The 26,427-nt window shown below is 49.0% G+C and overlaps 1 protein-coding gene across 1 annotated transcript in view; it reads left to right on the plus strand.

Annotated features, from left to right (window-relative positions):
• FLII (FLII actin remodeling protein) overlaps positions 1-26,427 on the plus strand; it is an 898,330-nt gene that overhangs the window by 278,069 nt on the left and 593,834 nt on the right. The window contains exon 11 of the mRNA XM_069645694.1: positions 3,818-3,965. Coding sequence (XP_069501795.1) covers positions 3,818-3,965 — 148 coding nt within the window. The remainder of the gene's footprint in view (positions 1-3,817; positions 3,966-26,427) is intronic.

Raw genomic sequence — 26,427 nt, forward strand, 5'->3', positions numbered from 1 at the left:
TTATGGTGTTGCAGCCATTGTAAGCCCAGAACCACCTTGTAGGTGGGGGACTTAATGACGTCCAAAGCGAGATCTTCAAGATGGTCGGCGATCTGAAGAGATAGACCCACTGTGAATTGCCGGACAGGCCCAGAGGACAAAGGAGTTCCGTCGATGACTTCCACGGGCAGAGCAGTGGATCTGGACAAGAGTGGAATCCGATTCACAGAGGCAAATGTTTCATCAATATAATTGCCGGAAGCCCCGCTATCCAACAGAGCAAACACCTCCAAACTTCTGCCAGGCAATTTGATTCGGATCTTCAGAGTCTGTAGCACCGCGGGTTGCATGGGATGTAGAACTGAACAGAACGTGGAAAAGGACTGAAGAAAGAGGGGGACCTGTCGCTGCCTTCCCAATACACGACAGGTCCTCTAGTTTTCCGCCTTCTTCTTCTGGGATCGTAAAGGGCACGTACCCAGAAAATGCCCAGCAGCTCCACAATAGAGACATAGACGTAATGTTCTTCTTCGTCTTCTCTTTTCCTCTGATAAAGGACCCCTCATAGCTCCTAGTTGCATAGGCTCTGGTCCTGATTCAGTAGGCCCAAATGATACGGCAGGTAAACTGGTCATTCTGGAACTGCCCCTCTCGAACCGACGTCTCTCTGCCTTCCGTTCTGCCAGTCTCTGATCAATTCGGAGCACCTGCTTGATTAGGTGTTGAAGAGTCTCTGGTTCGGGTATATGGAGTAACTCATCCTTGAACTCCTCTCTTAGCCCACGACGAAACAGAGTTTTTTGTGTGATTTCTGGCCATTGGGAATCGGTTGCCAGTAGACGGAAGCGACTAATGTATGTTATTATGTCGGCGTTCCCCTGTTTCAAATCCATCAACTGGTTCTGCGCAGCAGAGGCCAGGTTGGGCGTCTGGAAAACCTCAAGGAATGCTTTTTCAAAAGCTGCAAAGTCATTCAAAATTGGGCTATTGGTAACCACAAACGGAGTTGCCCAGGCCAGAGCATTGCCAGTCAAATTCCCCAAGATATAACCAATCTTGGCCTTATCATTGTTGAAATGAGTCGACCTGAAAAGAAAATGGATTCGACAATGATTACAGAATTCCGCTACTCGTCGCGGATCTCCATCAAACTTGATGGGCGTTGTGTGTGCCAAGGATCCTTCCGCCTGTGAGGTACTCGGAACCCCTTGGGTTATCATTTGGCGTAGAGTTTGATTTTCCTGGCGTAAGGCGATCATCTCCGCCCTGAGTGCTTGTAACACATTCCGCACTTCTTGCGAATCCTCCATCTCAAGGTCTGAAGGCAGGCGTCTCAATCTGTCAAGCTGAGATGTACGTGAAGACTGCGTACCTGTTTTCTTTGATGTGGATCTTGTTGGGCCCGCCAGGCTGTAGCCAGCTGAATGACGAGTGTGTGACTCGGGGAACCCGCCTCTCCACCACCCAAATGGTACAGGGTGGAGGATGGACAGACTCCCAGCGTCACGGAAGGCACTCTCCTGATTAACGTGACGGTGGGACTGTGCAAGCACAGACAGGAGAGACAGCAGTCAGGTTGAAGATTCGGAACAAGGTGAAGTCCAAGGTGAACGCGGGATCACACCAAACAAAGACTAAGTCGGGGCACCAATCCGCAGGAAGACACTTTCAGGCGAACTTCAGGTAGCTGGTTTGGAGATGGCTGACTAGCCCGATGGTCTGTAGATCCAAAAAGGACGAGGCACCAGGCAGGACCAGACAGGAAAAGGGGAACCAGATAGGGAAGGGAAACCAACAAGGGAGAGCCCAAGGAATAGGGAAAAAGACAAAGGCCTAATTGGTCCCAGGAGAGTCAGAGGGGAAACTGGAGCCAAGGGAACCCAGGGCGAGAACAAGGAAGCCAGGCGACTGGAGGTCAAGTAGGGACCAAAGAGACCCTTGGGCAAAACTGGGCACCCAGGCAGGCAGAAGGCAAGCAGGACAAAAAGGACCCAGGGTTGAGCAGGGCACCCAGGCAGGCTGGAGGCAAGGCAAGGCAAAAGGGCCCAAGAGGACCCAAGGTTGAGCAGGGCACCCAGGCAGGCTGGGGGCAAGGCAAGGTGGAAGCAGGAACCACAGGAAACCAGGAGCGAGCAACACGAACGAAGCTTCCGCGTTGAGACGCGGTTAGCTTCTGCTTGCGGTTCCCTTTTATGGGCCGCCGGCACCCGCGAGGCCTGAAACGCAAGTCGTTTCGTCTCCGGGTGCCGGCGGACCCGAAACGAGGCTTGGAAGGCAAGCCCTTCCCAAAGCGCAGGCCCAATCTACGGCGCATGCGCGGAACCGAGACAGCGGTTTCCCGCGCATGCGCCGCAACCCTCCAGCAGCGGTTCCAGAAGCTCTCCTCCTGGCGGCTCTCCAGGCGCGAAAGCGCGGGTAGATCCGCCAGGAGGGAGAAGGGAGAGCGATCGCAACGGACCTCGGTCTCCCCAAAAGTGGCGTGACACCTGGCAAGGCAGGAAGTAGGTCAAACTACAATATGGCCAAAGAACAATCAAAAATTTTGTGGCGTGGGCATTTTAGGGCACTAGTTATGTTCAGTAACCATACATGGTAAACGTGAATGTGCACACTAAAAATAACGTAAGCATGGTAAAAATAGATCTGCTGCCACCAGCTCGTCTTTATACACATACAAAAGTAACCAAAAATCGGAAGTGTAAAAAGCTAGGGTGATACAAAAGTATCTCCATTGCACTCCATTGTGTGCAATGTTAAATATTTACAAAAATATAAAAAGGAAACGCAGCTTCCCAATACTGATAGTCTGAAGTCTCAAAAAGAGAGAACCGGTTAAAAACAAAACAATTGGGGGGGGGGTGCATAGAAACTGCATAGAAACTGTGGAGGGAAAGTTGCCAAAAGATGCATCTTTCCTGAAAGTGATCCAGAAGATAAGTCACTGCAGAGGAAGGATAGGCGACTGCCAACTGTTTGGTCATTCACTATAGATTCTGGTGACTGAGACTGCAATTTGACAGCACAACTGTTCACCAAGTTATTCTGAGCTTGCTTCTCCCCTACAGGCAGTGTCTTAACATTACAGCTGTAAAACACCCAGCAAAGTACATGTTGCAAAGGAGTGGATGTAGCAAGGAGAGGCAGCAAGAGCATAGGAGCCCTTAGGGGCCTTGGCAGAGTATCCCCACTTTTTGGTGCAGATTGCAGCTTGCCCCTCTTGTTTTTTCTGTTCCTTATTTTGCTTTTGCGTGACTGCCTACATTATTGCCTATTGTATTTACTGTTCTTTATGCTTCCTTTTTTGTCTCAGACATGATTTTACTTAACGCTGATGTTTTTTCTCCTTTCTGTTGTCATTGCTTCATTTTCTGTGGTATCCTTATTTCTTTTTCCATCTTTATTTTTCTGTTTAGTTGTGCATTTTTCTTCTGTTTTCTTCTCTTCAGTCTTTCTAAACCTTCAATGTATTGTCTTCTATTTCATTTTCTTTTTTCACCTTCGTATATATTTACTTTTTCTTACTCTAATTCTTACTAATTTTCTCTTCAAAGTTTCCCTTTTGTCTTTCCCCCTCACAACTTTTATCTAACATATTTTGTTTAGTGCATTATCGTTTCTGTACCTCTTTTCGTCAGCCTCTCCTTAGCTTTGTATTTGTATTTGTTTATTTATAACGCGCAGACCATCAGGCCCGGGGGCATCAGGGCGCAATTTGTACAGGGTTGCAAGAAAAGAACATACAGGCAGATAGATTACAATAAAAGAATACCAATACAACATAATAACAATCTTTGTTCTGCTTCTTGCATAATTTTGTCACTCTTTTTTTCTCATGTAGGTCTTGGATGTGCGTGAGAATCCAAACTTAGTGATGCCCCCAAAGCCAATGGACAGAACATCAGAGTGGTACAATATTGACTTTTCACTACAGAACCAGCTGCGGTTGGCAGGCGCATCTCCGGCCACTGTTGCTGCTGCTGCAGGAGGTACGGATAGGCAGGATTTGTGCAATTCCATTGACTTCCAGGCAACACACAGCTTACTTTCCTGTAGCAATAACAATAACTCATTTCCCAGTCATTCACATAACAAATTGTAATGTTGTCCCAGTTTGATGTGACATTCTGAGCATGAGTGAGCACACAACGCTGATAAGAGTTGCATTTGTTATTCCATTATCACTCAGCTGTTGAATTGTTACACGCAAAGTATATATTCTAATTGCAAGTATAAGATGATGAATCATTTGCACATCATCTCTAGACCACTGTGCCTTCCAACTGTTAACACTTTGCTTGAACCCTAGCATATATTTTGTTAAGCACTTTTACATTTTCATTCCATCGCAGGCATCCTTGTTCTTGCATCACGCAAATGTAATCCAAGCAACGTAGGGCTGCAGTTGGTGCCAACAGTCTGACTTGCTGTCTCATTGTTAGGAAATATTTTCTTTTTGCTGCTTTCCTCCAATAGACTTTCATGGGACACCCTTTCTTTTTGCTTTTGTTTACACTGGTGAACTGACTTTCTGGTGGTAGGTAAAGTCTTCTGCTCTACTTCCCTTGCTTTGTGCTCATTCTTATGGGGAAACTGGTCATTCCCTAAGCTTATCAGTACTGAGAGACTGTCTCCCTCAATGTATTTCTTGTATTTCTAAAGCTGTATATGTCTCTTTAAAGTGTACTGATTTTCAGATACTTTGTATCCTTACAACTTTTCTGGTTACAAATGCAATGTGTCCAGGATTGGCTGGTGGCTGGATATTTTTCTACCGTGTTTTCATCTTTTTAGTCGTGCTCTTTTGTGTTTCACCGCTTAATGCCATAAGTACTATAAGGATGCAGAAGTAAGGCTGGGACACAAAGTTGGCATAGTTTTGGTTATGAACTTTTATTTAATCAAGAAAAGGGTTGGGAAAACAGCCTCTGTCCCTAAAGCTAAGGGTGGTTTCCCTGTGTCAAAGAAACTAGTGAAAATGTCAGGATGTCAAACTAAGTCTATCACTTTCGTTCCCCAAGTACCTACTTCTGACACAAACACTAATGACCTAAACTAAATGTGCAGGGGTGTTCTCTTCCAAAGTAAAGTGGTAATGAAAGTTCTATTCACTTTCACTCGTGTTGTTTGTCTGCCCTTTAACTTCAGACAATGCACCTTTCACTGAGACTTTTGAATGGGCTACTTCTTTTGACCGGCCCGCTTGGTTACTTGGCATTGTTGACATCTCTACGGTGTCACGCCTGACCTTGCAGCTGTATATTACTTTAAAGTTCATTCACGGGTATGCCTTTGTTCATGTCTCATCCACACATGTGCAGCCTTCACTTGTGATATGATGTTGCTACTTCATTCACTTTAACATACAGCGGTCTCTCAGGTTGCTTGCCAACTCACCGGCTGTGTGCGCTTCTTTCTTGTTTCGCGTTTTCTGATTTTTCGAGTCATGGTTAGCGCCACTGGCTTGACTTCGCCTCCAGAAAAGTTCCCAATGTCTCTGGTGTTCAAAACTACAACAGAAATGTTCCACAATGTTTTAACTCCAAAGTTTAGGGGTTTACTCCTTTCCCCTCGATTCCTTCTGGTTCTACTTTTCCTTTCTTTATCTCCTTGGGTCTCAGACCCTGTATCTTCTTGGATGTACCTTACTGTACTCTTACAATTACACCTAGGTATGAGTCCCAGACTCACAGTTCTGCATTATACCAACTTGGTGTACTCTCCTACCAAGCATAGTGTTAGGGAGAATTCTCAGAAATGTGCTAATTCCTCTCTACCTTAGAGACCCCCAGCTCTTTTGCTGGACTCTAGGACTTTTTCATTTCTACCTGGAGAGAGTGAGACCCTTTTTTCCCACTCTCATGTATTTTTATGTGTTTTCGAACACTGTTTCTTTTGGTTGTGGAGTCTGACAAACTCCATAGGCATCATCTTTTTACATTGTACCACACAGCACCTTCAGTGCAGTGGCACAGGGAAGTCTTTCAGATTTCCCAAGGTTTAAATATACCTTTCTCTTGGATAAACTACTGTTTCCAAGAGCAGTGAAGTGAAATTGACTTTACTTTCATTTATAACTTTCTAGACCCAGCACACACAATCTTACAGTAGGGTGCTGGAGCGGTTACTCAGTATCCTCTTTATCTAGTTTCTCATGTAAAATGTTTGTTACCTTTTCCTCGATGAATGGCTGACGGCAGTGGTTTACTTTTAACTACCGTGGTGTCTTTACCGCGGGCTGCGTTCGCAGCTGCAGTACACCACCCAAGGGTGCAATTTGTCAAAATGGCCCCTTTCTTCTTCAGGTTTGGTCCCTTTGTTCGTTTTGTCTTTGGCAAGAGTCACAAGTGAAGCCCACCATTGGCTCCAGGGTGTCTGGTGGGGACAGGAAGTGAGGGAGGCGCCCGAAACTCCCTGTGCTTAATCTCTTAGGAGACAGGAATGCACTCTTAGGTGATTGGCCAGCTGGCTGTCCGCAAAGACAGCCACCCTGCTGGGTGACTGACAGCTAGGCTGGAATGAATGGGAGAAACCTGCATAAAAGGCGAGGCTTTTTGGCTTGGATGGCAGAGTCGACCACTGGACAAAGGAATACGAAGCCTGCTGCAACTCCTGGACCATTGGTTTGTCCGGTGAAACCCTGCTGCTGTGCTGATAAATTCGTTTCGGTATTGTACGAATGGACTGAAAAAAAAAAAAAGGTCCGCCCGCACAAAAAGTCAGAAAAATACTTACCACCAAAGGATCGAACAACAAAAGTTTGAACCTTTGGTGGTATGCATTGTAGGTAAGTTAAAAAAAAAAGACTGCAGAGGTTGCGGGGGTGTCACCTGCAACACCCCGTTCACCATACAGTATAAGGAGTGGGGGTTGGAGGGGACACCCCCACTGCACACCCGACATCGAAGGAAAAAAAAAGCGGGGATGTTACAGTATATTGGGCGGCGGGATGCGGGGGAAACCCCTGCAGCTGGTGGTTAAAAAAAAAAAGGATCCTGCGGCGCCGGTTCCCGATCACGGAAGTGAAAGGGAACTGGCATCGCAGGGACCGGCAAATTGAAGGTAAGTAAAGGGAGTGGGGGTTTGGGTGGGGGGTGTCGTGGGTGGTGGTGTGGGTATGTGTGATTGTATGTGTGATTTGCAGTGTTTGTTCGCATGGGAAATGTACAAACCTTTGGTGGTGCATACATTTTCCATGCAAACTTTTCTGTGATGGAAAAATCATGCAGTTCCTTTGTCTCAACTAGAGAAGCCCTGCAAGGATAACTTCTCCCCTTGAGTTGGTGGGACCAATCAACTCCAAAGTAAGCCTCCTGGACATCCTCTCGGAGCTGGTTGAAATGCCGCTGCAGTTGCTGCTGGAACCGAATAGCCAGGGAGAGGAACACCAGATTGTGTGTGTGTGTGTGTGTGTGTGTGTGTGTGTGTGTTGCTTTTAAGCTGGCCTAGAGCTCCAGGAAGATCCTCCGGACTCCCAGGAAGCGGGACTGACCGAGCCTGAGCCACTTGAACACAGTGCTGGACCCCAGATGCAAGATAAGCCCATCTCGACAGCCAGGAACCGCGGTGGTGCTATTAGCAAGGTCGCGAGGAGCTGAAACACCGAAGTGCCACTTGTTTGAAGATTGCCGGTTGGAGTTGGAGACCGTCCCATTGCAGTGCATGAGTCCCCAGAAGTCCTCCCTCTTGTCCCCACGACTGAGGCCCAGGAACACCAAGATCTGCAGAGCTGCCACAATTGTTTTCCAACTAAAGGTACTGTACAGTCTAAGAGAACTTGCCTCTTGTTGTGTAACTGCCGTTGTTCTCTGTTGGTGAGACTTGTTGTGGTTGCTTCTGCAGATTTGCCAACAGCTTCTTTACTTCACAAGCCTAAACAGCCTGTGGCCCTATTTTGATTTCTTCTTTTCTACAAAGACTTCTAAAACAGTATGCAAGACTTTTACCTACCTCTGAGAAAGTGCTTCAGTCTACCTAGACTTTTACCCAATTGACATTGGCCTGGCCTGGCCTGGCTCCCCGAATGACTCTTCCCTCTGACTGTGTTGGGCCTTCCTTCCAGGTACGGGTTAACTTAGTTTGCATTATGGGGGTTTCAAAAGTACTTACCTGCTTAAGAATATTTGTGATCTCTTGTTTATTCTAATAACTCGTTTCTTTGACACTCATCTCAGTATTGCTCTAAGTATAACAGTGATATATTAATGTCCACTGTGTCATAGCTATTTAAGTCACCTGAGGTGTAGGAAGTGTCTGTGTGTCATCCCAAAAGGGGGTCTTGTGAACTTGTAGAAACTAAGAGTGTGTATTTTGAAGGTATTTGTGTGTTGCTATTATATTGGTCCCTTTTGAAGAAGGCTTATTCAAACTGACAAATTAATAATTGTTTAATAAAGAAACCTTGAGTATAAGTGTTTTTTTGCATAGTTGTCACTGTGAATCTCCGTGTAACTACCCTACTGCTCACATTGACCCCTCTTGAGATATACCTTGATGCTCAATCACACTACCAACCTGTTTAGTACAGACTTATACCAAAGGTTGGGTTCCTATTGCCAGGATGTTACTGTTGTTGTAGTGCACCCAAAGGGTACTGCATACAATCTTGCCTAACACATAGGCTTTCTTCTGATCTGCCTCGTGTGCTGTCAGGGTCCCAGACCCCTCGTATTCTCCAATTCTCATGTGGGTGCGTGCCCCAGACTCTAAATGTGTGGTCGCAATAGCTTGGTTTACTCTCCTGCCAAGTGTATGCCTGCTTGTAGACTGTCTGTTTCTCCCAGGGTCCCAGACCCTCTTATTCTTTGGCTCCTATTTGGGTGCAGATCCCAGACCTGCAATGTTATGTTGCAATAGCTTGGTTTACCCTCCTGCCAAGCATATGATCGCTTCTGTACTGTCTCTGCTTCTTTCAGGGTCCCAGACCCTCTAATCTCCTCTTCTGCAGCCATTCCCCGATTCCTCCCCGACCTCCAGCACCTCTCGGTCTGGCCATGTACCTGTTTCTGTAGTTCGCGTCCTCCGAGCAGCAGTGCTACCCTCTGAGGCTTAGGCAGTGGTCGGGCGTTCACTGCATCGGTGGCGTACTGGCCGGTGAACTTGAGTTTGAGGTTCTCTTCTCTGTAGCGATCGCTCCGCCAGTCTCGTCTTTCTTCTCGGGACGGGGCTTTACTTTCCAGAGGCTTGCTAGGTTGTAGGGCACCCAGAGGTGTGCTCGGCAGCGTGTACATGTGGACTACCTCTGCGCTCTCGTTCACTTCCGTGCATGGCGTCTCCTACTGCAGTCCCCTGTTGGCCGGCTCGCCATTGCCTATGCTTCCTCATTGGAGGATGGCTCTCTCCATGTTGGTTACCCTCTTCAGATGTGTTTTTCCTTTGACCAATCAAATGCAGTGATAGACTAGACCATTCACTCTGGAGTAATTGTCAGGCTCTTGGTCATCATCTTCTTCACAGTACTTGTATTGGAGTTATATGGGAAACAGTATTTTCAGGGCCACTAGTCTGGTCTAACCTAGTAGGTTGGTTGACCTCACAATAAAATACATAGATACTGATTGGGCACAGGAAAGGACAGTTTGACTTGGGGAAGGAGGGAGGGTCTTATATTGGAGGAATACCACTTTCTCTGGGAATGGTCATCCATAGTGAAGATTGCCGGTTGACTTGGGGAAGAAGGGAGGTTCTTATACATTGGAGGAATACCACGTTCTCTGGGAAGGGCCGTCCACAGTCCCATAAGGGACTTCCTCTCCCATGTGATCCTCCCCCTGTGTATCACCCACAGGGGGACTATAGTACTGTGGAAGCAACACCCTGGCCCATGGGAAAGGTCTCCCTTTAGAGGAGAAGGGAAGACATCAGCAGATTCCTCACAGTACCATATCAGCTAAAATAGCTGTGCCACAGGTTTGGTGCCTGTCCTTCGGCCATAATTCTTTGGCTATCTTCCGGCCGTCTCGTGGTCCGAAATTACAACATATTGAAAGCCCTTTCCTAGGCAGAGCCGCTGCTTTCCTGGGCAAAGTGGCATTCTGGGTATGTGGCTGGATGTGGGGGCTTGGAATGACTGGTCCCAGGTCAAATTTGTGCCACTGAGTGTCTGCAGTTGGGCAGAATGTGTAGCCATTGGCTATCCATTATTGGACAGTTCCTGCCAGTTGATGCAGAGCCTTACCCTTGGTGGACCTGGTGGCGACTCCAGTCCATATCCTAGATACAATGAGGACTCCTGTGGTCATTCAACAGATGATTGTTGGAGCTAGGATCCCTACAAACAAGTTCAGCCCGCTGAAGACACGAGGGCAACCATTGCAGATGACCAGCATTGTCGTAGACAGTCCTAGTTGAGCCCTGCTCCTCTGCCCTGATCTCAAGAAGACCCTTGTTGGTGCTTTAAACCATGGACCAGTGGAAACAACCAGTCTCTACCCTTGCTTGAGGATCCGTGCCTGTTGAGCCTTCGGAAGTGTCACTAGATCATTGTGTGGACTGACCAGCTCTCTCCTGGGCTACCACACTGCTGTCGTCACCATTCAGTGTGCATCCTTTGAACTTGGAATATCTTCAGCTTGTGCTACAAGATGCTGATCCTGCATTTTCAGCCTTCTAGTCCTAACGGAAGCCATTGAGGGCCTGATCCTTTGCTTGCCAATCGAAGATCGCCTGTCGCTGCCTGACCATGGCGACTCCCTTTGCATCCAGTCTTCTTCACTCCCTGGAGGGCTCTTGAGGTCTGCAGGAGTCTTCATTTCGTGGCACGAGTGATCAGCTGACTAGTCACTGGAATCCTAATACAGGTACCGTGTGTGATCAATCCGATGTGATTATCCCAGAAACCCTGGCCAGGAACCCTTCTCATGTAGCCAGGGTAAGGCACATGCTTCCTAATCCCGGCCCTGGGGGTGGTGTATTGCTGGAGGATCATATGAGAGGGGAACCACTTCAGGAGAATTGGGAGAACCCCTCTAATCATTTCCTTAGAGAACCTACAGATTTAATAGCTTACTGTAAGACTGAGGTCTTTGATGAAAAACATAATCGGAACATTCAAGTCCCACAATGCCCTAAGCACTGGGATGAAGAAGAGGAGCTTAGAGGCCAAAAACTGCAAAGTGCAGTCTAATGGTTCTGATGTCCCACATCTGAGTGGGACTTTGGAGGCGTTGTCCGTCCAAGTTGCAGAAGATGGAAGACACCCGAACCACCGGTTTTAGTAATGCAGAGTCCGGTCCTGAGAGGGTCTTCAGTGCTGAGAAGCGGAATTGCAGTGGTTGCGCAGCGGGAAGCGGTAGACTGAGAAGCCATCCCTTGAGAGAGAGAGGCTCTCTTTATGAAGTACCTGATCTTGGTGGCTGGTGCGCACCTGAGAGAAGGAGGAGCAAAGCAGGCTCCTTTCTAAAATGGTATGGGCCTTTGGGAACGCGACCGGAGCAGTCCGATGTTCACAAGAGTACAGAGAAGACAGCGGCAGCAGCTTGAGTGGAAGCGTATGGAAAAGCCGGTGAGTTTGCCTGAGATGGGAAACCCCGGAATGCTCCGTAGCCGAATGCTGCCCGCTGAATGCCATTTTGAATACCGAACAAATGTAAGAAAGTTATCTGAACTTTACAAACAAGTGAAAAGAAAGACAGAAAGGAACTGTTACTCTTTCTATTGCCTGGACAAATAGGGGGCAGTAGTGAAAGTGTTTAAGACTTGCATTATCCAAGTAAAAAGTGGACAATTACAAAGGAAAGCATAAACAACCATTGCCAAAGTAAAGAGGGGCAGTACTTTGGAAGTCCAGGAGCCTGCATTGGCAAGATAACAAGAAATCAATATCACAGGGAAATTGTAACTATTATTCAAATAGTAAGGAGAAGGCAGTATTTAATCCGTACACCAACAAGCATTGCCTAAGCCAAGGAAGGGCAAATGTGACTCAGACATTATCAACAGTTAATTAATGCCGGGTTAAGAAATAGTGTGGCAGGTGAGAAACCTTTCTTGTAAGAAGTATCGAGAAAGAGAGGACTAAAACCTGCTTTGCCCATGGCAAATAAATCAGTGGAACAAACGGCACCAATTTTGTTTGAGTCAAGAACTGCGCGAGTGTTGATAGAAAAACCTTACCATTAGTACTGGTAGTAGTGTTTGGAGTTTGAGTCCTAGCAGGAGAGTACACCAGGACAGGAATTTTTAGTGGCAGTCCTGACAGGTAATGGACCAGGAAGAATATATTAAAGTTCTCCTGCATGGGGTCTGGCATGGATTCACATGCTCAAGAATATTCCCCTTCCTCGGACCGGGAATCCTCGGTAAAAGAAGAAACCGTTTCACTTTCACTTACAAACTGTATTTCTCCTCTAAACCAATCACTGAACCCTGGGGCATACTGCCCCCAGTCAATGACTGGCCTCTCCCTACGCCCCTCCTCTGGCAGCCATCTTCTGATTTTTACCGCACGTTTAAGTGTTGGGAGTCCTCGAGTTTTGCTCCGTGAGCTATTCTATGGTTTTCGCACTTTTTTGTGAAAAGGTCCTATTTTTGTCAGAGACCTTGTGCTCTTCTCTTCTTTGGCCGACGAGCGGGTATCCGTTTGTCAGTGTATTTCGCCATCAACGACTCCCTCAGCAGGGAGTTGTGCTCCTGCCATGAGTGGGAACTGCAGCAGGACCAGGTTGACTGTATCTTCAGCAAGTGGGGCAGGCCCCAGATCGATCTGTTTGCGATGGCGGCAAACTCCAAATGCCTGAAATTTGCCAGCAGGTTCCACAGCCGAGGAGCATGGGGGGTGATGCGTCCCCCCAGACCCTCTCCTCCATTGCCTAGCCTGCTACGAGTCATCAGTCAACTCACAGTTCCGATGCAGGATGAAATGTCGACCTGGTGTGGCCGAGGCAGATATGGTACTTAGACTTTATCTTGTTAGCATCGCCTCCGGTGAAGCTGACAGTGGTCGCAGATCTGCTCCCCAGCGATGGAGGTGCAATTCTGCACTATGACCCAGGATCACTGAACCTGAGGTCTTGGCTCCTGTAGCCTAAGAGTTTGGAGGATACGAGTTGCCGGCGGACTGCAGGAAAGTCCTTGCCAAGGCCAGAGAGTCATAAACTTTTAAGTACTACGGTAACAAGTGGTAGAGTTTCGCTACGTGGTGCCGGTCACAGAAGATCACCCTGCTGAGGGTCCTGGCCCCGCAGATTCTTCCATACTTGCTGTCCTTGGACAAGGCATGGCTGGGGCATGCCTCTCTCAAAGTGCATCTGGTGGCTATCTTCCTCTACACCAGGTCTCCTGGAAGATCTTCTCTTTGGTCCCACCATCTCGTCAAGGAGTTCCTCAAAGGACTGTTCTGATATTTCCCACCAGTGAAGGCTCCTGCCCCGGCATGGGAACTCAAAAATGGTACAGACTTCGAGCCTATGCATCAGGCCCCTCTCAAGTTCCTCTCATGAAAAAACGCTTTCCTTGTGGCCATCACCTCTGCCAGGAGAGTGTGTGAGATCCACGCCCTATCCTGCAAACAGCCACATCTTGACATTCCACGAATCGAGGGTGGTGCTACTGACGCACCCCTCCTTCATGCCAAAGTTTTCGTTGGAATCCCACCTCAAAAAGCCTTTGGTGTTACCTGTGTTTTTTATGAAGCCTTTATGAAGAAAGGTGAGCGGGCTTCTAAGTCCTTTTGAGGGCGCCCCTCCCACGGGGGTCCAACGGAAGGCTAAGAACCGCAAGTCCACTGCCTCCTCGGCGGCCTAGGCACGCCCGAGGTCTCCAGCGACCTTAGTCGCCAGTCAACGCTCAGGATCGTTATCCAAGAGGAAGTCGGACCATCTGGGCAAACTCAAGATGAAGGCCCCACAGATGGCCAAGGAGAAGACCAAATCCAGTCCGTCCTTGCTGGTGAAGGTCAAAGGGGACCGAGGCGCTGACCCATCCCGTAAGGAGAAGGACAAGCGGGACAAGGCGTACGGACCGGTCACGAAGACCAAGCAGGACAAGGGACCGGTCCTGACCCTCAAGGCCGAGGTGCACCCGACGAAGGCCCCGCCTTCCATCGAGGTGGTGGTGGCAAAGGCCGCAGAGACGGGCCCACAGGGAACACCTCAGATGGCAAGAGTGCCTCTTCCTCCCAGGAGGGAGACTTAAGTTCCAGCCCATCCGGAAGACCCCAGAGAAGAAGATCCCGGTCATCTCCCCGAGACCGTCCCCTCTGGACGTGAAGAAACGGGGGGGGGGGGGGGGGGAGAGGCAGAGGTTCTCCAGGGCACGGATATCTCCTCGGGGGAGGAGCTCACCTACCTTCGGACCATCCAGGAGGGCAATGACGACCAGGGAAATGTTGGAGTGGCGCCCTACGACGAAGGTGCAGACGAGGTGGACGACTAATGCGACACCGAAGGGGATACTGTCGAGGAAGGTGATGGAGAGTCTCAGGACGACGGAGGCCTGGGCCCTCTCCCGGCAACCCAGCCTCCTACATGCCCTCTGCCTCAACTGACCCCGAGGGACTTCTCAGCAGACATCCTATCTACTCTGCACACTCTTGTATTCAGAAGATGATGCAGGTTAACCCCTCTGCGGCCCCACCTGCTGCTCCGGTGCCGGCCGCCCCGCTGGAGACTGGGGAACCACCATCGAAGAGGAGAAGAGGCACCCTTTGCCACCCTCTCCCCCTCCGAGGGATGAGACTGAACCTGACACAGCGACGACTACGGGCACAGGTGATGACGATGGGATGGAGGACTTCCCGTCGCTTCCGCCCAAATCGCCCTCGCCGGACGAGATCAGATCTTTCGATGCTACGATCTCCAGAGCGTCTGACCTTTTTCAAGCTCGTGCCAGAATAGGAGAGATTCTTCTACCAACGACACAAATCGAAGAGGAAGACCATCCTTTCAGTCCCTCTCTTGCATGACATTTGGGAGAAAGGACTGGCACTCATGAAAAGCCCTTCTACAGCCCCAGTGAAGAGGGACCAGCTGGAGGAATAGTACAGGGTGCCGGACTCTGCGCCCAAGTGCTTGCAGGCCCAACCGTCGCCGGACTCAGTGGTCTCTGCAGCGGCCAGTAAGAAGTCTTCGGGCTCTAAGTCTTCGGCTGCTTCCACCCATCCTTAAAACGAGGGGAAGAAGATGGATGCGATGGGAAGGCGAGTGATCTACTCTGCTGCGACGACCATCAAGGCCTCTAACGCCCTTGCTATCGTGGCGCGCTACGACCGGGAGTTGTGGTACAAGCTCGCCCCGCTGCTGGACTTTCTTCCCAACGATAAGAGGGCAGAGGCATTGGAGATTCTTCAGGAATCGGAGGTGGCGTCAGACCACGCCATAATGGTGGCCACAGACATCGCGGATGCAGGATTCTGCCAGATAACAAACAGCGTTTGCCTTCGCTGCCATGGTTGGCTCACGGCCACCAACTTTTGTCAGGCGGTCCAGACCAGAGTCTTGGACATACCCTTCAATGGTGACAACCTCTTCAGGAAAGTGGTGGATGACTCCCTACAGGCCATCAAAGCGGATAGGGAGACGGCACTTGCCCTAGGAACACTGCTGCAATGACGGCCGTCTTTTCGGTCCTCAGGAGGCAGGTCTACCCGCTCCCCAGAGTTTCGGCGGAGGATCATCTGCTAGCCATCAACCGTCCCTCATCCCAGGAAAACGGAGCCCGCTCCAAGAACTTCGGAGGAGGATGCTGTCGTCGTCAAGGTACTCAAGGCGGCCCTTCGTCCTCCAAGCAGGAATGAACAGCCGTGACATCAGGCCCCCACCTGTGCAACCCGGTGGGAGGCCGGCTGGCAAGATTTGTCAGCGCGTAGAAGTCCATCTCCTCCGACCGATTTTGTGCTGGGTACTCTAACCCACGGACACACTCTAGAATTCCAAAGGAAGTGTCCGTGAATAACACCAGTGGCCCGGCAGGAAAATCATGTACCTCAGCTGCTGCTTGAAGTTCGGGCCATGTTAAAGAAGGGGCGATAGAGCTGGTCCCACAGTGGCTCCGGGGCTCCGGAGTGTACTCAAGGTACTTCCTCGTACGGGGGCTAGAGGCCCATTCTCGATCTGTGACGACTAAACAAATACATAAAATCCCAGAAGTTCTGCATGGTCACTTTTCAACACATGCTAGGACAGCTGGAAGAGGGAGACTTTCGGTCGTCGATGGACCTGGAGGATTCGTACTTCAACATCCCCATTCACAAGGGGCACTGCAAGTTACTACGATTCGTCGTTCAATAGTTGCATTACTTATTCAAGGCCCTTCTCTTCAGACTAAAGTCGGCACCCAGAGTCTTCACGAAGTGCCTGGCGCGGGTGACGGCCCACCTACGTCTGCAAGGGTTTCACATCTACTCTTAGCTGGATGACTGGCTCATACGGGCCGAATCGAGGAAAGTTGCTGCCGATCACACAGCAAAGACCGTTCGCCTCCTGACAGATCTGGGCTTCTCAGTGAACTATGCAGTCTTGCTTGTCACCATCGCAGGATGCGCCGTTCCTGGGATCCCGACCCAACACTGTCGTGCCTGGCGTTATCGTCGGAGGAGATGATAGCGGCGATCTTGGGCAAGGTGCAACAGCTGTTGGCAATGAAGATCGCCACAGTGAGAACCATCAAGTCTCTGTTCGGCATGATGTTGTCATGCATCTACCTGAACCGATTATGCAGGCTACGGATGCGTCCACCACAGGAGTTCCTAGATGACTGTTGGAAGTGTCGGGAAGCTTCCAAGATAGGATCACGCTTAACCGGAGCTTCCGTCGGGCGATAAGGTTGTGGGGCGTGTGCTCCCATCTGTCCAGAGGCACGATTTCCAGACCCCACCACACCAGGAGACGGTCACGACGGACACTTCCCTGGAAGGATGGGGAGCACACAATGGAAGTCTTCACGCCTGAGGCCTGTGGCTGCCGGAGGAGAAAATGTTGCATATCAATGTTCTGGAGCTTCGGGCAGTGTTTTGGGTACTCGAGTCATTCCTTCCGTCCCTCAAGGGCAAGGTGGTGCCGGTCTTCACGGACAATACCACCACAATGTTTTACATCCGGAAGCAGGGGGTCACCAGATCCCCAGGGCTCTCCAAAGAGGCGCAGTACCTCTGGAACAGGGCCGTCACCCAGGGGATGTTCCTCATTGCGTTTCCTAGAACACAGTCGCCAACTCGCTCAGCAGGTAGCTACGCTCTTGCCACGAGTGTCTGGGGATGCTTGTGGTCTTGTGCAGAAGGGATGTGATCTAGCAGTTCGGGCTGGACTGCCCCTTTTGGGGTAGGACCAAGCCTGATTTGCATATGGTTTTCCCCTTCTGTAATGGCTTGGCAGGCTGAAAAACAATGGTCTGGAGGGCTGCCCAGAGCTTTGCCCGTGGTTGATTAATTCAAAACCTTCCAGCCATCACCTTTCTGTTTTGCTAAAGTCACCCCGAGTGGGACGGGTATGCCCAGACGTGGGTCCCGAGTCTGCCGAGTCTAGAGACCCAAGCTACTCCTCACTGATGACGCCCAACAAGGCTGAAACATGTCTGCGGATGCTTGTGGTCTCGTGCAGAAGTGATGTGACCTAGCAGTTCGAGCTGGACTACCCCTTTTGGGGTAGGACCAAGCCTGATTTGCATATGGTTTTTCCCTTTCTGTAATGGCTTGGCAGGCTAAAAAAGGATGGTCTGGAGGGTTGCCCAGACCCAGCTGTCACCTTTTTGTTTTGCACGAGTGGGAGCTTCGGCAGGACCAAGTGAATCACCTGTCCCGCAGATGGGGCAATCCCCAGATTGACTCATTTGCGATGGCGACGAACACCTAGTGCCGGAGGTTTCCCCGCAGGTTTCCCCAGCCGGGGAGCATGGGGGACGCATTCTCATTTCCCAGGAACGGCCTGTTTCTGTATGCGTTCCCTCCGTTGCCGTTGCTTCTTTGACTCATCAATCAACTCAGACAGTTCTGGTGCAGGATAATCGTCGTCGCACCAGCGTGGCCGAGGCAGATCTGGTACCCAGACCTTGTCAGCATCCCCTCCAGTCCATCTTCCGGTGGTCGCAGATCTTCTCGCCAAAGAAGGAGGCGCAATTCTGCACCATGACCCAGGATCACTGAGCCTGAAGGCCTGGCTCCTGCAGCGTTAGAATTCCAGGGTTACATTCTTGCAGCAGACTGCAAGGAGGTGCTTGCCAGGGCATCATCTACTTTAAAATGCTACAGACATAAATGTAAGAGGTTTGCCATTTGGTGCCGTGCACAGAAGATCAATCCTCTGTGGGTCATAGCCCCGCAGGAGCTTCCATATTGGCTGTCATTGGCCAAAGCGGGACTGTCCCATGCCTCCATCAAGGTTCTTCTGGTGGCTATCTCCCGCTACACCAGATCTCCGGGACGGTCATCATTATGGTCACACCGTCTCGTTAAGGAGTTTGTCAAAGGACTGTTCCATTAATTCCCGCTGGTGAAGGCTCCAGCCCCGGCGTGGCCACTCAGTGTGGTACTGACTAGGCTCATGGGCCCTCCATTCGAACCTATGCAGACAGTTCCATTGAAGTTCTTGTCGTGGAAGACGGCGTACCTCGTGGCCATCACCTCTGCACGACAAGTGGGTGAGATTCAGCCCCTGTCCTGTAAGCCACCTCATTTGACTTTTCACACCGCAGGGGTGGTACTGCGGACGCACCCCTCCATCATGCACAAGGTGCTGTTGGACTTTCATCTAAACAAGCCCTTTGTGTTACCTGTGTTTTTTCCGACGCCTTCGTCACCGGCTGAAAGGACTTTGCACTCGTTGGATGTGGCTAGAGCGCTGAAGTTCTATGTGGACCGCACAAAGAGTTTCCGGAAGACTCTTTGTGACCTATAGTCCTGTTAACCAGGGGAAGGCACTCGCCAAGGCTTCAATTTCCAGGTGGCTCTCTGGCTACATCACCCATTGCCACCAGTTGGCAAACCGACTGTTGCTTGGCCGTCCGGTCGCTGCTACTACGGCGTTCTTGTCTGGTGTGCCCCTGCTGGACATCTGCAGGGCTGCTACGTGGAGGTCGACGCACACCTTCACAAGATTCTACTGTGTCGACAGGGATTCCACGGAGGAGTCCAGAGTCGGCCAAGCAGTGCTGCACAACCTGTTCGCTTGAAGGTGAGACTGGTGAGGTAGTAAGAGATGCTTATGTTGAGCCTTGCCACCTCCCGTGGGTGTGCATGTGTGTACTGCTATGTATTCTTTATTCATGAGCATGTGAATCCATGCCAGACCCCATGCTGGCGAAGGTGAATCCATGCCAGACCCCATGCTGGAGAAGGAACGAGTTAATTACCTGTAACTGTTGTTGTCCAGCATGGATTCACATGCAAACCCTCCCGCCTGCCCCTCTGCGGCTCTTTTCTTGGTCCTACTGCCACTTTACGTTCTGCCAGAGGAGGCTTAGGTAGAGGGCAGTCATTGGCTGGGGGTAGTATTACCCAGAGCTCAGTAATTGGTTGTTAGGAAATACAGTTCAGAATCCTGTTACTGAGGATTCCCCGCCTAACGACCGGGAATATTCATGAGCATGTGAATCCATGCCAGACCCATGCTAGAGAACAACAGTTACAGGTAAGTAACGTGTTCCTTCTTAAGGATAGAGGGATACATTGTATCCTTCCTAAAATGTTAAACTCTGATAGATTAGCACACCCCACCTTATGTGGAGTGCTAAGGGGATACCTAGTATCCCCCGTCTCTCTGCTGCTGTTACTTTTTAGTCACATAGACAACACTTAAGTTATGGCTGGTGGCAGTGGATGTGTTCTGCCAACGATTGTGCTATTTTATTTACCACAGACTGTATTCATAGTCTTATTTGTGCATAATAGGATCACCTTTATTTTTCCGACATTTCTAGCGTGGTTGTTCTTTGTTAGCCCTTCTTCTATCATTCTGGGATGTGTGAGTTTTGCCTTTGGTGGGAACCCTTATGTGTCCGCACCTAGGCTCCAGTGTGTCTGGGCAGGCAGGAAGTGGGGGAGGAGTTCTTCACTACCCTGCCTTTTGCCTGGGTGGCTAAATGGAACCAGTGCCCACTGTGGGTGTTTGGCTGTCCTGATTGGACAGCCACCCGCCCCCTCCTGTAAACTGCTGAAATAGATTGAAAAGGAGTATTTGATGAAACTGAATAAAAGGTGAAGTTCCGGAAGCGAAGGGCAAGTCGACCACTGGAAACTGAAGTAACCGAAGAAGACGTTGAGAGACGCCTGCAGACTTTGCAACACCGTAAAGCGGCCACTGCTGTCCTCACCCCGTTTTGTATGCGACAGAGGAGCTCTGAAGAGAACGACTACTTCCCTTCGGCTGATGCAACCAACCAGCCCTGAGACGAACTACAATCTGAGCCATTTCCCGAGGTGCTTTGCTGCTTCAGAGCTGCAGACCGCGAAAACCATGAGACCTCTGACCCATTTGTACTGCAATGGCTGAGGTTGAATCCGTCCAGTTCTTTCCTGAGCTCCAGGTGAACCTCTAGAGACACAATCCGACTCATCCAAGTCCCTCACCAGAGTGTGGGACTCCAAGAATCGAAGACGATTTGTGTTCTTTGTTGGTGCTGCATAAAAGGCACCAAAACCACAGACTGACCAGAGAAGCTGAAGAAATCCATGCCAGAGGTCCTCTCTCGAGACTGCTGATGAGACATCCCGTTCAGAGTCCTGCCTTTCGTCACCAGACCAAGGAATCTAGAGACCGGGTCCATTGCTGCTGCACAGAGGAGACTCCAGCCACAAAGATTTCTTCTAACCTAAGGTACTGTGGGGTGAAAAGGCATTGCTTACCTTAAACCAAGAAGTCGCTCCTGAGTGTTGGAGTGCACAAAGAGGTGTCCAGGGTGTCCACTCATACCTCTGACCCAATCTGTCGGCTTGTTTCACTTTTGCGAGTCCTTTAACATGGCCTCCATCATTGTGTTTACTCTTCTAGTATCCTTATCTAAAGACCAAATATCCACAGGAACATTTGCTGTTCTGTTGGTTCTTAAGAATTTGAGCCCTCTCCGAACTGACTTTAACAGAGTTGGGGATCTGACTTTTAAAGCGTTAGTTTGTTCAGAAACTGTTGCTAGAACATTAAGCTCTGCTACTGTATAGCTAAACAAACGTTTTCCTCCCTAAAAGACTTTGGGCCTCATCACGAGTCTGGCGGTAACCCTTAAATGCAGTGCTAGCGCTATTTAAGGGTCCGCCAGATCATGGGCTTGGTGGATTTGCTCCCAATTTGCCGATTTTCAGCGCTATTATAGCGAAAATTCCCCAATCGGCCCAATGAGGAATGTGGAATTCCCGAATGGGCCCAATGGGGAATGGGAACCAACCGTTCCGCCAAACCTGTGATCCGGCGCTAATAGCGCCGGGGGGGTTTGGCAGTAGCGCTAATAGCCCCGGCGGTAATAGCGCCGGGGCTACCGCCCTTCTCGTGATGAGGCTCTTTACCTTGTGTGGTTTAGCTAACTACATGCAGTTACTGTATATCTTTGTCAGTGCACGAGTGCCCGGTCATACCAATAAATCACCCAAGTATCTTATGAAAAAGGATACAGGTAACCATAAAGGATACAATTGGTAGGGCTTTTCCGGATCCTTGATGAATCACACGGCTTGACAGTAGTGAAGTCAAAAATAGACCTTCCAAATGATACAACTCTCTGACTAATAAAACGGGCAGAGAGAGGGATCACTGGAAAGGGAGTGGGAACATCAGTGGAAGTCAGCCTACGATACAATAAAGTATAATGAGGAAGTATCCCAACTTAATTCTCACTAATAGCACAGCAATAGTACCTAGTACAACACTAACCTGTAGACTTTGAACTGGAGGCTCCGCCAACAAGTCTCTGAAGAAATCCAGGAATTGAAACAACGACAAAAGGAGGGAAGGTTAATAAGGGAAAGGTATCCTGAACGGCACGAGGCTCACGCTAGATACCTGGTTGGTGCACTACAGGATAGCGTCCAAAGTGCTGTGCACAATCACCTTCAAATAAACTGTTGTTGGCTGTACTTCCTTTCCCACATAGAACAGAAATAATGAGTTGAAGTCCACCTGTTACCTCATCACAGGTGTCAGGGATTAAATCCAAAGTGTAGCACAACTTGTGTGTGGAATTGCACGTTTTAAGAGTTCAGGAACCCACGTGTGTTTATACACGCGACAGAAGTACACGCAGACAGAACTGCCAGAACTTGTGTGTGAAGGAAAAGCTGTCTGTTGGTCTTCTAGTGGACGGCTGCCGAAGGTAGCGTGTAGAAAGATACACATGAACAAGAAAAGCTGCCGTAACTTCTTGAATGCAGCTCCAGGAGTTTGCGTGTGGAAGTAACACGTAGGAGTAAGACCAAAGATTTAACTGAAGAGATGCGAGGACGCAGATCAAGGTTTCAGCTACCAAACGCCATGTTGGTTCAATCAGAAGCAGCGAGTGACGTCCCCACGCTGCTTATGAACTTAATGCGGTAACACACGTGACTAACCCTAATCACGTAAATTCAACGACGTGAATAATGCAAACGTCGTTTTCCAGGCAAGATATCAAACAACCTCCCTTTAGAATAGAAAGGCTTACCCGTTCTATGGGCATAACCAGTTCTGTGTGAATACGGTGTTCCAAGTCCCGAGGTAATATGTCTGCCATTCATGACAAACTGTCATTGGTGTCAGTCTGTAGCAATTGTGCAATTGTGCCGCAAGCAACTACCAACTAAGAAGTGACCTTTGAAAAGTATTTATAAGTAATCCTGTGTGTTGGGTAAGTGATCTAAGTATTTTTAAGACATTCTTTGTGTAATGTGAGACAGGCATGGTATCACAAGTGAAGACACAGACACAAGATGTACACATTTCGAAAACATTTATTAAACTGAACTGCTTTTTGAGACTGCCCATCTGTCCCTAACTGAAATGGGAGTCGTCTCGGCCATCAAAATAAACCCAATAGTCCAAGTCAGTCAGTCAAACCAAAAGAAAAGTCTGTGTCATAAACCTATAATTGCCCTCATGTGTGGGAAAATGTATGCAAAAACAAGTGTATCAAAAAGAATGTCAGTATGGCAATGGAAGTGATAAACCACTCCCTTCCAAGTTCAAAACATGGGGTTTCAAGAGTTCTGGAACTGGTGGGTGGGTGGCAAAGTTCTCCAAATATGGCACGAATTGGCTTACTGGCATGATTCAACTGTTCAGGCTTGGGCTTCAAGCCTTTAACAGTTCAACAAGTTCTTTAGGCTTCCCCCGCCTTACAACAAATGCATAGTTCAAATCTTGATGTTTTACTTTATCACAATTCAACACAGGTTTCCCACCGTCGGACTGAAGCCTGTCTTTATTTTGACAAATGTTTGAAATTCCACTTCTCATGTGGGATTCCCTCTGCCGGGTTCCAAACCTCTTAGCTTTCACCTTTTTAACTTTCACAGTTCAAATCATTTCACTTTGGGTTTCCCCCCCATCGGGTTCAAACCCGTAATTTCACTTTGCTGGGTTTCCTTTCCCAAGCTTAATTTTACACAACTTTTATCTTCTTTTACTTTTAACTTTCGAAGACTTTCGAGACTGCAATGATTTTACATAGACCTCTGCATGACCGCTTCGACCTTCCTTTTTTCAAGCAATTTAACAATCTTCATGAACTCTTTCTACACCAATCCTTCATGGTAATTGTAGTTTCTTTGTATTGCAGTTCCTTTACTTTGCCCTCTTGGCATGCTTAATGTTCATATACTTGGTTTTTCACTCAATCAATTTTCGTTCGGGATAGCGGTTACTGTCTTGCCTTCTTCTCCCGTTTTATCACAATGTCAAACCTTTCACAGAGACTTTCGATTGTGCGATTCTGCCTTGCAGGTCCACTCTGTTACTTTGTATATTCACGTTACAGTTACACAATTGCCTTTTTCATTGCGTGTTTATCGGCACACGCACAACCTTCAACTCTTGATACAGTTTCACTTGCTTTTAACACAAGCCAGGCTTTTGTTGCAGTCGATAACTCACCGATCCTGTTAATTGGCTTTCTTTCTTCAACGCCTTTCATGCAACAGCCAAGACCTTTACCAATACCTCCTCTGTTCCTCCTGTAACGGAGGTATGGTATCACAAGTATGACACTGACACAGAAGGTGCAATTTGTAAACATTTTATTCAATTTTCTGGGTTTGGAGTCTGTCAAATCAAAATGTCCTATACTAACAAAACCTAATTCTGAGGAAAGTTCGTGTTCAAATATAAGGAATATATGTGGCCGAGACAGCACTCTGCCCCATGTTACAAGTTAGCCAGCACGGCGTAAAGCAGTCCCTGTAGGCAGGCTGACACTCTGGCTCAAGTTCTTAACACAAAGGCAGTTCAAAAGGTGGATCGAGGCCCGCCTGGCCTTCCACATTAGTCTTTCTTTCCAGGTTTCAAAACGCAGTTCAACAAAAAGTTCACACCGGTCCCCCTCAGTCGAGTTCAGACCTTTCAAAGCAAAAAGTTCAAAACACTTGCAGGAGTTCCCTTCCCCAAGCTTAATTCACATCCTTTTGGGGTTCCCTTCCCCCAACTTATTACACTTCCTGCCCCCTGAGTCGGGCTCGGGCCGTTTTCTGATGTCGAAGACTTTCGAATGTGCGTGGCTTTAACTTACAGACCACCGCAGAATCACCCAGACCTACCCTTCAGCTCGCGCTCTTTTGCTATTTTTCCCAGTGCTTCTTGGTCTGGGTAGTGCAATGTCGGAAGCACCAAAGTTCAACTTTCACCTTTTTACTCTCCCCTTTCATCAGGTTTAATTTTGGACCACTTCCCTTTTACAGTTCATTCATTTTATCGCTGCAAAAATGTTACCTTTCCCAGGGACTTTCGAGTGAGCTGCTTCCTTTCGCCGGACCACTCCATTACTGGTTTCACATCTAACGTTACTTCAAAGGTTATTCACAGGTCTGTCTTTCTTTGCTTCTCATCCACAAGCGCGCAGCCTTCAGTTGTGTTATATAATGTTGCAACTTCAGTCTCTCCTTAACACACACCAGTCTTTCATGTCGCTTGCCAACTCACCGGCTGTGTGCGTTTCTTTCTTGTCTTTAATCTTTTCAATTCACGAGTCAAGGTTAGTACCACAGGCTTGGCCTCGCCTCCCCAACTCTGTCGTTCACCCGGCAGGGTCGCTGGCATCCTTGAAACACAATGCAGCCTTCTTGTTTAGGATTAGGCCTTCTCCACATGTCTTTGGCTGCCCTTTGGATGCAACAACCTCTTGCAGGGAACTCCTGGGGTTCTTCACCCTCTGCTATCGTCCCTCGGTCTGTTGCTCTGCTCCAGTAGGTTTGCCTTCGACCCAGAATTTCTGTGCTTGCTTGTGTTCACCTTGCTCAGTGTGTCTCTGTTCCGTGTGAGGAGAGCGAATTGGTAGCAGATGTATGCTTTTAAAGTCAATTCCCTGACTTTGCCTAACCCTATTAGCGGGACATGTCCTATGCGATATGTAAGGGTTGGCCTCGCCCTCTTCCTCGGCCCAGTGTTTGTGTGAAAGGGGGGGGGTGGGACAACGGAGAATCCTATACAATTGGATGGTTTAGGTGTACAGGAAAGGGGAGGGGGGGATGCTGCATCTCTCCATTGGTCGTCTCACCCCCACTTCCCGACGACCCCTCACCCAGGTGATCCTCCCACACTGGTCCACTCCCAGGGTCTGGATCCAAAGCTGATGTCCGTGCCCTGGCCCCCTGAGCAAGAGATCCCCGGGGACTAGCAGGTGAGACACCCTTTGGTTTCTGCCACTCCCTAGCACTGCCGTTCACCCGGAAGGGGAGCAGGCTACCTTGAAGCACTTCAAGGGAATATACCCTCTTCTCATTTGGCTTCACTCTTTGAATGGTTGCGGTTTTCTGAAAGTATGGAACTCTTGCCTGGCTTTCTCTCGTTATCCTCAACTGTCAATCAGCCCCTTGACCTTCCAATTTCGATAGCCTGGTTCGCATCAGCCCAGGAAGAGCTGCTCCTTCTCGTGCTCCGCCTCGCCCAGAGTGTGCCTGTGCGCTCCACCTTTTATCCTGATATGAAGAGTTAATAATTCACAGGTGTGTGTAGTTGGGTCTAAGTGCCCGACTCTGCCTATTCTCATTAAAGGGACAAAGCCATTGCAAGTCACTAGAGGTAATCTTCCTAGCCTCAGTCCTCATCTTCCTCGTCTCAGTAGTGTTGTTACTATAGAGAGGGGAGGAATTATGGGAGCTGTAGTATCCCATAAATTAGGTAGGGATTAGGGGTTAGATGGGCTTCAGAAAAAGGGGGAATACCATGTCTCACCATCAGGTGCTTCTCCCCCACTCCCAGAGGACCCTCTACCCATGTGATCCTCCCTCGCCCGCCCCCAATGTCGAGATCCAAAAGCGATGGCCCTCCCCTGGTACGGGATCCTTGAGAACTAGGTTGTGACACACTTTCTCTTTTTTCACAGTAAATATAATAAATATATATTTTA

This window comes from Ambystoma mexicanum, chromosome 2p, assembly GCF_040938575.1.
Source record: "Ambystoma mexicanum isolate Mex_15411 chromosome 2p, UKY_AmexF1_1, whole genome shotgun sequence".
Taxonomy (NCBI): domain Eukaryota; kingdom Metazoa; phylum Chordata; class Amphibia; order Caudata; family Ambystomatidae; genus Ambystoma; species Ambystoma mexicanum.